Here is a 14,074-nt window from a genome sequence, read left to right as displayed (position 1 = left end):
ACCCCTCCTTCCCTCCCCGCGGGACGCACTGGTGTGCCGGGCCCGGGGTGCTGGAGAGGTGGAGGCCGGGGCCGGCGGCGTGTTGGGGTGTAACCGCCGGCTCCGGGCAGCCCGGAGGCGCGGGGACACGTGGGGTGGGGAAGGCCGGCGTTGGTGAGGTGGAAAGGGCCTCCCTCCCCGCGCAGTCAACTGTGCCCCTCGCCATTCACAGGCTTCAACGGTTCGCTCGTGGTTTGGACTCTTGAGCACTTCCCACGCCGAGCCGGAGAGGGGTGCGTGGGGTAGAGATCCGGTCTGCTTTGGCTCCGGTTTCCCGGTTTTCCCGGGCGTTGTAAGTGGTATTTATCTATCTGCACTTGGATCGGGGCCTCCGCTGCCGGTGTCGCCCCGGCCGGCTGGCGGGAACCGCGCTCTTCCTGCCTCCTCCTCTCAGAGTGCTTCTGAGGTTTCAGGCGTCTCCCACCCCGGCCGGCTGGCCCCCCGGAGCGCATTTTAAGCCAACCCGTGTAGGATGGATGACATTTGAATGCGTGCAGATTCCCAGTGTCTGTGTTTTCTTAGTGATTGGCCCTTGTGGCTTTATTTCGGATATTTGATTCAGTGATCACGGACTCAGAATTGCTCAAAGTAACACATTTCTTTTTCGGAGACTCACCAGTTACTATGATTGCTTTTCATGGTTCAGCTGGGGAGCAAACCCAGGGTCTGGAGCATGCAAAAGCAAGCTCTCTTCCACGGCGCTATATCCTCAGGCCACAGCTATATTTTATGCTGGATTCCTAGCTGATGAGCTTTGTGTATGCGGTGCAAAGTTCTGACACAGAATTTATGTTGAATCAGTTTAAAAAAATCACTGTTGTGTAACATTTTGACCATCTGCTTCCAAGTTAAACTTCTCTGGAAAGCAAAGGAAATCTTTTTGTTATTACTATACTCGAGTAAAACTCCAAATACTATCCCTCACCAAGTCGTTTAAACATGTAACATCAAAAAGGAAAATGTTTATAAGAAGCTGCCTTCAAGCAACCTTAGAAATTTTATTAGGAGGTTTAAGTTTCTAGCATTCCTCTGACCTGTTGATCCAAGTCCTACTTGAGTAAGTATTCGTCCTCTTTTGTCAAATGATTATATTATTTATTCAGAGATGTTGTGAGAGTTAAAAAACACAAGACTTTAAAAAAATGGTCCCTCACAGGGTTAATCATTAGATTTCATGGTTTGGACAATTTAATCTTTTTTTTGGGGAGGGTGGTTTGGACAATTTAAAAGCAAACTAGGTTGACAGGTTGGGGGAAGCTTATTAAGTCTTTTGAACATCTTGCAACATTTTAACTTTATCATTATTATTATGATTTACAAAGTCTTAGCATGGAGCCTAGGCTGTCATCAAACTTTCATTCATCCTACTGCTGGGATTATAGGTATGCAACATAAGACTGGCTTTATTTTAATCTTTTTGTGAAGGTGTCTTGATAAAATTATTTGCCATTTAGGACAGTCGTGGGGCTTGAACAGCTCAAGGCTAGAGGAATCAAACCCAGGGCCTCATGCATGCAAGCACTCTACCACTGAGCCACTTTCCCAGCCCCAGACATAGAGCTTTAATGCTTATGCTTAACTGGACCTTTTATCCATTTTCACATGCAGAAATTCTCAAGGATCATTATGTTCTTGTCAGGCTCCTTTTGCCCAGAATTTGCCCAAAATTTGCCCAGACACAGTGGCATACGCCTATAATCCTAGCACTCTAGAAGCTAAGGCATGAAGATCACATGAGGTCAGTCTGGTCTACTTAGGGAGGGTCCTGTCTACTAAAACAAACCAAAAAGAATTTGAATTTGGCAAGAATCTACACTTACCCCATTGTAAGTAGAGTATAAGCCAAAATATGAAATGCTACCTAGTTAAGTGCCATCAGCTATCTCCTTTCTTAAGGCCCAGATAGCTATGGAAACATACTATGGAATCTTGTAGCATATTGGGTTACCATGCCCCTATACTTTGAAAAAGGGTTCTATTATTAAGTGGCAGGATAATGAGTAATAGGCTGAAATGCCAGTCATTTAAAATGTACAGGCACAATGCTTGATAAGTAATGTACTCATTACCTTGCTCATGTAAATGTAAGCCCTCTGTGTGGTATTTTCACAATTAAAAAAAATAAAAAGGAACTCAAAAAAAAAGAAAAGAAAAAGAAAAATTTACAGGCAAGGATATTTGTGAATTCTCTTTAAAGGTACATGGTTTCTAGTTTCTCATGCTTTTAGCTTTTAAATCAATAATATAATTACAGCTACCCATTAGCTTCAGTGACGTAATAGGCTGACTCAGCTATTAAGTAAGCCAAGATTATAAAAAAAAACAACAAACAAGCTTAAACATGCTGTTCCTTCTTGAAAATATAGAGCATCTTCCTGTAATTTTGAAGTGACAAAAACCTAAGCACTATAATTAAGAATCTAGCTCTTCTAATCTTGTGAAACAAAGTAAGTTGGCTCTTTATATAGTTTTAATTATTCTCATTTTGCCTCTGTTTATCTTTATTGGTATTAGGGCTTGAATTCATGCTTGCTGGGCAGGCACTGTACCATAAGGACCACACCCCAGCCCAGCCATGTTTGGTTTTTAAATACTGTTTTTGTGATTCTGTGTGTGTATATACTGGGCCTTAAACTTAGGGCCTGGATATTATCACTTAGCTTTTCTGCTCAAGTCTAGTGCTATACTAAGCTGCAGTTCCATTTCTGGCTTTTTTTTTTCAAGGACTTTCCTGCCTAGGCTGGCTTTGAACATTGATCCACAGTTCTCAGCTAGGATTACAGGTATGAGTCACAGCACTCAACTGTCTTTTTGTGATCTTGATAATATTTAATGTATTTTATTTCAAGGCTTTTAGATATTAATGTCATAGCTGATACTGTATTTTTTGTATATGTTTTTCAATGCCAGGAATCAGCAAGAATAATCACTTGAGAAGGTTATATTCTTTTTGAGGCTGACTCTAAAATAGTAGTTTTCTTGAATAATTTGCTTTACATTGTGTATTACTTGAAAGTCTTATTTGAAAGCAAGGTAGTAAACTTAAGACTTTATGTTAAACATGTTGAACCTGGGTTCTGGTTCATGCCTATAAGCCTATCTATTCAGGAGGTTGAGATCTGAGGATTAAGAATCAAAACCAACTCATGAAGACTTATCATCAATAAGCCAGCAAAAAGCTGGAAGTGGAACTATGGCTCAAGTGGTAGAGTACCAGCCTTGAATGAATAAGCCAGGCAAGAGTGCTGAGCCATGAGTTCAAGCTCCAATACCAACAAACACAAAAAGAAAAGCTTACATATTACTTCGACCAGGATTTTTTTCTTTTGGTACCAGTCGTTGGCTTGAACTCAAGGCAGAGCATTGTCTCTGAGCTTTTTTTTCTTTCTTTCTCTTGTCAGTCATGGGGCCTGAACTCTGGGCCTGTGTGCTGTCCCTAAGCTCTTCAGCTCAACGCTAGCACTCTACCACTTGAACCATAGCACCACTTCTGGCTTTTTCTGCTTATGTGGTGCTGAGGAATCGAACCCAGGACCTCATGCATGCAAGACAAGCACTCTACCACTAAGCCACCTTCCCAGCCCCGCGCTGAGTTTTTTTGCTCAAGGCTAGTGCTCTACTAATTGAGCCAGAGCTCTACTTCTGATTCTTTGGTGGTTAATTGGAGATGAGCCCCACGAACTCTCTTGCCAGGGCTAGCCTCAAACCATGATTTTAAGAGCTCAATCTCCTGAGTAGTTAGGATTACAGAGATAAACCACTGGTTTCCAGCTTAACTAGGTGTTGGTTTTTTTTTTAAAATAAAGATCTACCAAAACAGTTATATTCCTTAAATCCTATGAAATATAATTCAAGAGGACTGACCTCTATGACCTTTACCAAAATTTCAATTTAGTGTTTATTAAAAATGTTAAACTATTGAATAGCTGCTTTTACTTACCTTTGGACTTTGTCCTGTTTGTTTCAATTCTTATGTTCTCTAAATTCTCTTCTAGATTTCTAATCCATTCTTTAGTCTGTCATTTCTGCCTTAATTTTTCATTTCTTCTTGCCAAAGGCTTCATGGCTGATTTCTCTACTGGTTTAATCCATTCCAGTTTTCTTGCAGTTCCAGAATGAGTACAGAAGTTTACTTGTTTCTTTTTTTGTGCCAGTACTGGGGCTTGAACTCAGGACCTAGGTTCTGTCTCAGCTTTTTGATAAAGGCTAGAGCTCTGTTACTTGAGTCACAGCTGCACTAAGTCTCATGGACTTTCCTAATCCCAATCCTTAGGTATCTGTCTGAGAAGCTAGGATTACTGGGTTAGACACTAGCACCTGGCTGATCTAATGTCATACCATTCCTTTTTTTTTTCTTCTTTTTCTTCTTTTTTGTTAGCCACGGGGCCTGAACTCTGGGCCTGGGTACTGTCCCTCTGCTCTACCACTTGAACCACAGCACCACTTCAGTCCTTTTCTGCTTATGTGGTGCTGCGGAATCCATCCCAGGGCTTCATGTATGTAAGGTAAGCACTCTACCACTGAGCCACCTTCTCAGCCCCTCATACCATTTCTTAAAAATCATGGCCTCCACAGAAACAAAGGGTGAACAAATGCAGCAGTGGTAATCTCTAGATACTATGTTAAGATAAACTATACAACCTGTGGGTAGGGATGAGAGGGAAAAATGGAGAAGGGGTTCCACTGCCCAAAAGAAATGTACTCATGGGGCTGGGAAGGTGGCTCAGTGGTAGAGCACTTGCCTTCCATGCCTGAGGTCCTGGTTTCAATTCTTCAGCACCACATAAGCAAAAAGAAAAAAGCCGGAAGTGGTGCTGTGGCTCAAGTGGTAGAGCGCTAGCCTTGAGCTGAAGAGCTGAGGGACAGTGCCCAGGCCCAGAGTTCAGGCCCCACGACCAACAAGAAAAAAAAAAGAAAAAAAAATGTACTCATTACCTCACTTATGTAACTGTAACGCCTCACCTAACACATCATCTTTATAACAATTTTAAAAAAAACCTAAAAATTTTTTTTTGGTCTCTCTCTATATGGGATGTAACCTGAGCTCTTTAACTGCCTATGAAGGTTTTGATGATCTAGTCCCTTCCTGTCTCATGTTATCTTATTTTGCATCACCTGTTGCCTTCAACTAAACTGTCACACACACTCGCTCCTTCCACCTCTTCCTACCAAGGTTTTGCTGACCTTCTCTATTCTACCTAGAGGCTAGAGGGTCATAGCTTTTTTGACATCCAGTAACATCTTTTTAAAGCTTTAGTTGTAATATGTTTGCTCTACTAACATGTTTTCTTCCAAAGTTGACATACTTGAATTTCTCCATTTTACAACGCACGAATCTTTCTCTCTTCCTCCCCCCTAGCCCCCCCCCCCCACCGCCCTCCTTGAGTCCTTGGACTCTAGTGCTCTACCACTTAAGCCACAGCACAACTTCTGGTTATTTCTGAGTTTATTGAAGAGTCTAATGGACCTTACTTCCCAGGTTGGCTTCAAATCATGATCCTCACATCTCAGCCTCCTATGTAGCTAGGATTATAGTGAGCCACCAGCTCCTGGTTACAAAATGTATTCCTCTAAATAATTCTCAGTCCCTGCTTCTTTTAAAGATATTATCAAAATTTCTTTGATCATGAGATCCTGAATAGAAGTGATGCTGGAAAGCTGGACTGAATATGAACTTTATTTGGCTTTTCAAAAAAAATCCTCATCAGTCTGATCTCATATAATAGTAAACAAGAGGTCACTTAAACTTAAGAATATTCGATTAAGCCAGCCAGAATTCAAGCCCCACAACTGACCCCCCCAAAAAAATTCCATTAAAAAGATAAAAATTTTTTAAAAAAGAAAAAAAGAGACTATTCTAGGCACCAATATGCTATTTTCAGTGTGAATTATTTCCCTCTGTACTCATGTTAAAAATAACCTGTTGGCCTATACATTAACACTATCCAACTAAAGCAGTGCTTTAGGGTAAAGATATTGTTTTGTATTTAAAATCTTGAGCAAGTGCAAGAACCTATGGATATTTACAATGTTCTGTCTGCTCTGTTGTATGGGTCTAGGGCTGCCTTTGAGGTTTTGTAGTTTCACAGTAATACATCCTATTTCCTTTACATATAGCTTAAATGTTTTAAGCTAATGGTAAACAAAAACCCAGTGTGGATTGTGTTAAAACAGGGACCACTGGGAATACCACTAGCAGACCAAGTCAAAACATACTGCATGGAAGACTCTGCACTTTAAACTTAACCAATGGATGCTTAGGTATTTTAGAATGTTTTATGGTAGAACCAAAGAGAAATTAACACAAGAAATTTTAATGGATTAATGATAGTAACTGGCAATTACTGTGGAGCAGAATTTGAATTCAATCTCCCTCTCCAGGCCAAACTCCCTACCATTAACCTGTTTTTCTCTCTTTTGCCAGCCTTTAGGGTTTGAGCTTAGGACCTTGTACTCTCATTTACTTGCCTGCTCAGCTGATGCTCTTGCTACTTGAGCCACACCTCCAGCTTGGTTTTTGCTGGTTGGAGATAGGAGTATCAAAAAACTTCTGAACTGTGATCCTCATGTCAGGGTCCTGAGTAGCTAGGAATACAAAGATGAGCCATGGGTTCTTGGTATGTTTATTTTTGAAACTTATGTGTCCTTATGTGTAGCTCAGCTAACATCCATATAATCTTGCTGCCTCCTGAGTGCTGTAATTACATCCACAGACTACTACCATGACATACTCACATAAAAAAATTATATACATTTATATAAACGTAAATTTAAATATACAAATAAAACATGTAAACTTATATACATACATATTAGTAATGGGTTTGAACTCAGGAGCTAGTGCTTGCTAGGGAGATGCTCTACCATTTAAGCCATATCCTTGCAGTCTTACCAACTCAGGACCCTGAGATCTGAGGATCACAGTTCAGTCTTTTTAGGTTCATTTTTCAGATAGGGTTTGCTAAGTATTTTGCCCATGTCATTCTAAACCACCCCTGTGCCTGATTACACAGAAAAGAACCACAATGCCCAGCTTGTTTGTTGAAATGGGGGGGGGAGGGGGACTAGGGACAGAGGTCTCATCAGCTTTTTGCTCAATCTGGTCTTTCAACAGCCATCTTCCAGATCTCCACTACTGAGAAGCCAGGATTAGAAGTGTGAACCATTCTGTTCGGCTATATATTTTTTGTTGTTGTTGATCGTGGGCCTGAACTCTGGGCCTGGGTGCTATCCTTCAGCAATTCAGCTCAAGGCTAGCGCTCTACCAATTGAGCCACAGTGCCACTTCCGCTTTTTTTCTTCTGCTTATGTGGTGCTGAGGAATTGAACTCAGGGCCTCATGCATGCAAGGCAAGTGCTCTACCACTGAGCCACCTTCCCAGCCCAGGTTTTTTTTTTTTTTTTAAAGTAGTAGGTTTAAAGATTGAATCTTGCACTTGGCTTTGTGTGTCAATACTGGTGTTTGAACTCAGGGCTGTGTGCTTGCTAGGCTGGAGCTATACCACTGGAGCTATGCCTCCTGCCCAGGGTCTTGTACTTGCTAGCAAGTACTCTCCCTTGATCTCAGCCCTCCAGTCTTGTACTTTTGTAGTGTGCCAAATTTTAATTCACCATATATATTATTTTACCCTCTACTTTGAAGCAAATATCAAATAATTTAGAACTTATGGTTAATATAACTACACCAGACATGGTGGTATACATCAGGAGGCTGAGGCTAGATGGAGCTGGAGGCCAGCTTGGGCTACGCAGCAAATGGCCATCCTGAGTCACTGTAACCAGTAACAAAATGGGAGTGGATCATCTACAAGGATATAGGGACAAGGTAGGTATAGCTCAATAGGAAGAGGACTTGCCCAAAGTCCTAGGTTCCATGCCTTTGTAAGAAAACATTTATATGGAGAATTTTTCAGGTTGGCTTAAAATTTTAGCTGAATTGTACAGACCTATCATTCAGTGTTCATCATTGTGCACTGTGATCCCTTACATGTATGATACCCCTTCCTGAATGATTTTGGTAGTTAACTTGTATACTTTTTTAAAACAGGGGCAATCCCAAGACCTTGTGAATGTCAGGCAAGTGTTAGTCATTGAGTGCATTTTTTTCTGTCTATACTGGAGACTGAACTCAGGGCCTACCACTCAAATCATATCCCCATTCCATTTGTCCATTGTTTTCACCTCATAGAACCAGCCAGAACTGCAGCCATTCTTCGATATATCAAATGTTTTGTGATATGTAATAAAAATAACTAGTTACCTAATTATTAAGACTACAAAAATCATTTTCCAGTTTGCTATATGTGGACTACTAGGTAGCTTTAAATTTTTCATAAAACTCATTTCCATACAAAAACTAAAGAGACATTTTATATTCCTTACAAATAAAAGTATAGGTTAGAAACTGGCTTAGAGAAATTAGCCCCAAGTAATTAATCAGCCAGGTTGATTGTGAAAGTCACTGGTTCACTAATTTATCTAGTATTTTACGTTTTCCGTAGCCATTTACATTTTCAGTTGTGAAACAGAAACACTAATCTACTGACCAATTTGTAAAACTGTGATGTTCACATAGTGAGCAATAAAAAATGACCACGCTCATCATTTCTAATTGTCTCAGCACATCTGTGTCTTTAAACATTCATTGAAATAAATGAGTTTTTGAAAATGTAAACACTAAATCCAGCCACTTCTTCTGGTATTAACTCACAAATGACAGAGCCACCTTTTTAAGTTGATAATCACTGTCTGTATCCTATTTCAAAATGACAAATCAATATTTATAAAAATGTTGTGAAGCTTCTGAAAGTTATCTAATATAAGCTTAATTTTTCCCATGTTCCTGTGAGGTATTTCTTCCTTTAAACATTTTGTTTTCACCACAATAATATATATATATATATTGCAGGGACTGACATAGAACACCAAAATTTAAATATTAACTTTAGATATCGTTTTGGACCCTATCCCAGATTTTCTCTTATGTGTTCCCCTCTCCCAAGTTTAGCATATTAATTTCCTACTGATAATGCAACACTAATTAGGTGATTACTATGTGATACTTAACACATATTAGTTCACTTAATCCTCATAATAATCCTACAAAATGAAGACATTAACTAAACATCACCCAGGTAAGTAACTCCAAAACATGTACTTTACCAGAAAGGAATTACAGGGATGGGTTCTGAAGCTACAAAGGCTGGGCTGATATCCTACCAGTCTTAATAGAAAATAAATTCTCTTTGCTACCATGTTTCTTCATCCTCAAAAGACATGAACAGAATTACTAGGGTTGTTAAGGAGTAAGAAAATTAGTAAAAATAAGATACTCTTTGGGTTTAATTCTCAAGCAGGTGTCCCTTACAAAGATACCTTTCCAGAATTTCATTAGCTTCCTTTTCAATAAACAACCATTCATGGGAAGTGTTTAGCATTAATCTCTGTATCCTTAGCAGGTACAGTACAATATTTAACGGAGAAGACTGATTTTTTTTCAGTAACATTATCCAAGTACTTTATGTTTATCAATATTTCCCATTATGAAGACCTGAATAGTTATAAAGAAAAATGTAATTTTTTTAAACCACTCACCAGAGTTTCAAGAAACTGAGTATGAATAAAAACAGCAATCACTGTAAATTACCATCGGAGGATAAATAGAATTTTTACCTTATTTTCCATATGAAGGACTATTAGAAAGTATTTATAAATTGCAATTAAGGTCTATAATTTTCCCTTTCCACTTTTAACCAAAGTTCCACAATCTCATAGGCTATCCTACAAATAAGGCCATTGTTAATGGTTTCTTTTCTTTTTTTTGGGGGGGGGTCCGGTCGTGGGGCCTGAACTCTGGGCCTGGGCGCTGTCCCTCAGCTCTTCACCTCAAGCCTAGCGCTCTACCACTTGAGCCACAGCACCACTTCCGGCTTTTTTTCTTTTTGCTTATGTGGTGCTGAGGAATCAAACCCAGGGCACCTCAGGCATGCAAGGCAAGTGCTCTACCACTGAGCCACCTTCCCAGCCCTCGTTTACTTTCTTGATGAGAAACATTTTATGTGTTGTAATTCCATTAATTACTTTGGGAATTTTCTCAGGCTAACATGACAAAATATTGAAGAGCTTTTCAGACACCATGGCTTTTTCTAAGCATATTCTTACTGCTCCCCCAATTTAGTGTGACCTTAAAAAACAAATAAAGAAATAACCCAAATTTCTGTTAACAAAAATTTTAAAACTTCAGATTAAATTATTAGGTTTAGATTATATATATTAACAATCATTTTGGTTAAAAATAAAAAATTTATTATTCTAAAACAGTCAAAACTTGAAACAAAATTTTTACTTAAGCTTAATGCTCTTTTTAACTCCAGCACGGATGCCAGACAATTCACCACTATAACGCTGTTCTTCTTTGCGAACTTCACGAACCTGGCCTCTTCTTCGAATTTTCGCTCTTCGGAACTTCTCCCTGTGTTTTACTCTGGGATTGCGATCAATCTTCTTTCTCCTAGGTGTAAGTCCCCTATTTTTAGCAATCTGATAGGTAATAGCTCTCTTTGCATTTTGATCTTCGAGGGCCTGTTCTTCAGTACTACTTTCTTCTTTCTTTCTCTTCAACTTTTGTCGGTCTTCCATCTCTTTATAGTGCTTCAACGCAGCTTCGTTAAAATCAGAATCATCAGAAACATCTGCAGTAGAAACAGCCTCCGTCTGGGAAACAGACTTCTTTGACTTGGCCACTGTGAATTTTTCTTTTTGCTTCAATTCTTTCTTTACAGCATCATCCTCACCTGTGAGTAGATGACGAATTTCAGAGGACAGCTTCTGATCCACTACGGAGAGCTTGTTGATGAGATTTCGGTAGGTAACAAGCCGTTCTATGACAGGATGTCCTTCAGCAGGGATTCTCCTAGCTTTTAGAATCAAATAAAAACTGATGTTGGAGCAATAGTTCAAGTAGAGATTATATTTGGTCTTAAGGTACTGGCTTCCTTTTCCGGGTGGGATGATACCTTGCTCCACCAAACCTAACAGTGGCTCTAACTCATCCTTCACTTCTGTCAACTTAACCTTCAGGTCTTCTATTAGTTCCAAGAGCTCCGGTGATTCCTTTCGCAACATTTTCAGCTTTTCTTTCACTGAGACTTTTGCCAAATCCTTCACCACTCGCGTCTCGGCCTCATCTACACGAGGCACTGGTTTTGCAAAAGCTTCCACCCAAGCAACGCCAAAGTCGTCTTCCTGCAGGGCTTGAGCTAGGCGCCGCTGAATTACTTGCGCCTCTTCCTCTTCCTCTCTCTCCTCCTCCTCAACTTCTTGTTGGCTCTGCCGGCCTCGGGATTTGGAACCGTAGTCTGTGTCATAGTACAGTTTTTTCCTTTGACCCCAGGATAAACTGGGATCCACAGAAGCCTCAGCCTCACTCTGCACCGAACTCCCGCCATCATCATCATCATCATCGTCTCCATCCTCCTCGTCCCCCGTACTCTCTCCATCTCGGTCGTCTTCATCATCAACATCTAGGGCTAGCACCTCCTCCTCGCCATCCTCCTCGTCCCCACTGTCTACTTCGGCCCAGCCCTTCGCCAAGGCCGCCCGGGATCGTGCCTCGTGGAAGTCGTCTACCTGATCTTGGTAGTAACTGGCGCTCCCGGGTGAGGGCGGCAACCCCGCGTCCTCTTCATTTTCCTCCCCGACGTGGCCACCGGCCCGGGACTGCACGGACGCCCACTGGGCCGCTCCACGCCGCCGGGATTTCTTCCCCATGGCGCACACACCGTCGCAGGTTTTACTTCCGCCACCTCTGACCACGGCCCGCAAGCCACGCACCTCCGCGACAAGTCACGTCCAACAGTCCGCCGCCGGCCACGCGAGCTCGCCGGCACCCCAGCCGTCCCCGGCGAAAACCTCCGCTTCCTTCCGGTCCCCAGGATGCTCTTCGCGCGGCGCGCGGACCACCACTTCCGCTCGGCCCCGCAGGCCGAGGGGGCGGGGCGGAGCGGGGAGATGGGCGGGGAGTTCCTTCCCAGCCGCTGTAAAATCTTTCCGGCTAGAAACAAATTGCGACAATTCCGTTCCGCGGCGAGACTCTCGCGAGCCTGCGCGTGGCGAAGGGCGAGAACTGCGGTGCTGCAGCGCGGCGCGTTCGCCGGGGTCAGTAGAGGGCGCCGCACGCCCGTGCTCTGACGGCCCCGCGGGCCGCGCCGTCACTGGATCCCGAGAGGGGCGGGAGCGTCCTGCGCGGGGTTGGTTTTCTCTCCTCATCAGTGTGGAAGTTAACGTTCGGTATGCTTTCTTTCTTTCATTTCCTCACACCGACAGCGAACGCACCCACGTTTCCGGTCACCACAGCCCGAGGCCGGCGGCGGCCGCGGAGCCGGGGTCCCGGGCGAGCCCTGCGGGGCCCCGAGCCGAGGCGGACCTCGGGGGTCGGTGGGCTCCACCCTCGGGGGAAAGGGAAGAGGTACCGCGATTTCCTTGGGGTGGGAACTGGGGGACGGACCCCGCCCCGGGGTGGGTGGAAGGGAACCTCGTGTGCGCTTCCAGCACTGAGGAGAGCCACGCGTGTGCGGGACACAGTGCCGGAGACCCCGAGGGAGGCCGCGAGGCCAAAGCAGATCCTCCCCCCCACCCCCGGGGAGCCTGTGGTCAGCGGGATCCTGTCACCTTAGCACCGCGTGAAGTTCGTGAACACGGAAGGACGCGTGTCGGATCCCCGGCTTGGGAAGCCTAGCGAACGCGAGGCCAGTACTTGCGCACGAACACGGAGCATTGGTTTCGTTTAAGACACCTTCGTCCGGAAGCATAGAACAAGTTTACTTCACTTACACATATTGTATTAGACGATGGTAATTTGTAGAAATCCATTAAATGCCAACGATGCATTTCATGCGAACAAAACAACAATGGGTTTGGCCTGGAATCCTAGCTACTCATGAGGCTGGTATTTGAGGATGGAAGCTGGAAGCCAGCAGAAGCAGGAGAGAGCAGAAGAGTCCCTGAGACTCTTAAATTCAACTGCCCCCAAAGCCGGAAGTGGAGCTGTGGTAGGCCATTATCCTTGAGCAAAAAAGCTCAGGGATAGTTCCCTGTCCCTGAGTTCAAGTTCCTGGACTGCCATGACAATAAGAAGAGATCAAAGAGGACTAGCTTAAAGCTGTAGGTGAGAAAAGCTATTTTTCTAGTTCAGCTAAATTCATTCATTGATCAGAGGAAATTTAGCCACATTGTTCTTTCTTCCCAAGATGTCATTAAACAGAAATAAGAGAGGCTGAGAGGGTAGCTCAGTGGTAGAGCGTTTGCCTTGCATGCATGTAGGCCCTGGGTTTGATTCCTCAGCAACCACATAAGCAGAAAAAGCCAGAAGTGGCGCTGTAGCTTAAGTGGTAGAGCGCTAGCCTTGAGCTGAAGAGCTGAGGGACAGCGCCCAGGCCCAGAGTTCAGGCCCCACGACCAGCAAAAAAAGTTAAGAGAAAGCTTCATTGCTGGATTTAAATTTTAATCCCTAAATTTTAAAATTTTAATCCCTAACAGAGATAAGGCACAGCATGGGTTTTAGTAGTTAAAGCTGAATTGTCATCCCCTAAGACTGTATTGATGCAGTGTCCTGGATTAGCACCTGTAAACATGCCCTCCTCACCAAGCACAGAATATATATAATACTAACTCATATGTGTAAAACATGGTATGGTTCACAAAGCAGTCCTATGTATATTATTTAGTGTGGAGATAAGGCAGGTATTTTTATGATACACATTTTTATGATTATTTTAAAGGTTAACTTTTACTAAGTAGAAAATACATGGCCTGCCACGCGCCAGTGGCTCAGACCTGTAATCGTAGCTACTCAGAAGGCTGAGATCTGAGGATCCGGGTTCAAAGCCAGCCTGAGCAGGTAAGTCCATGAGACTTTTTTTTTTTTTTTTGGTCCGGTCCTGGGGCCTGAACTCTGGGCCTGGGCGCTGTCCCTCAACTCTTCAGCTCAAGGCTAGCACTCTACCACTTGAGCCACAGCGCCACTTCCGGCTTTTTT

The 14,074-nt window shown here is 43.0% G+C and overlaps 2 protein-coding genes across 2 annotated transcripts in view; one reads left to right on the top strand and one right to left on the bottom strand.

Annotated features, from left to right (window-relative positions):
* Positions 1-10,327: 10,327 nt before the first annotated feature.
* Utp3 (UTP3, small subunit (SSU) processome component, homolog (S. cerevisiae)) lies at positions 10,328-11,977 on the bottom strand. Its single transcript, XM_013020258.1, has one exon. It carries the CDS (start codon positions 11,806-11,808, stop codon positions 10,381-10,383), a length of 1,428 nt encoding a protein of 475 aa, XP_012875712.1. The 5' UTR covers positions 11,809-11,977; the 3' UTR covers positions 10,328-10,380.
* LOC105988445 overlaps positions 11,807-14,074 on the top strand; it is a 14,896-nt gene continuing 12,628 nt past the window's right edge. The window contains exon 1 of the mRNA XM_013020081.1: positions 11,807-12,327. Within this exon, the coding sequence (XP_012875535.1) occupies positions 11,807-12,327 (521 nt within the window). The remainder of the gene's footprint in view (positions 12,328-14,074) is intronic.

The sequence above is a fragment of the Dipodomys ordii genome, unplaced genomic scaffold (genome assembly GCF_000151885.1).
Source record: "Dipodomys ordii isolate 6190 unplaced genomic scaffold, Dord_2.0 Scaffold49, whole genome shotgun sequence".
NCBI lineage: Eukaryota > Metazoa > Chordata > Mammalia > Rodentia > Heteromyidae > Dipodomys > Dipodomys ordii.
This window is presented reverse-complemented; position numbering and strand designations above follow the sequence as displayed.

Bases quoted from the DNA above. Each gene is read 5' to 3' on its own strand.
- Utp3 (XM_013020258.1), bottom strand. From the start codon at position 11,808: ATGGGGAAGAAATCCCGGCGGCGTGGAGCGGCCCAGTGGGCGTCCGTG.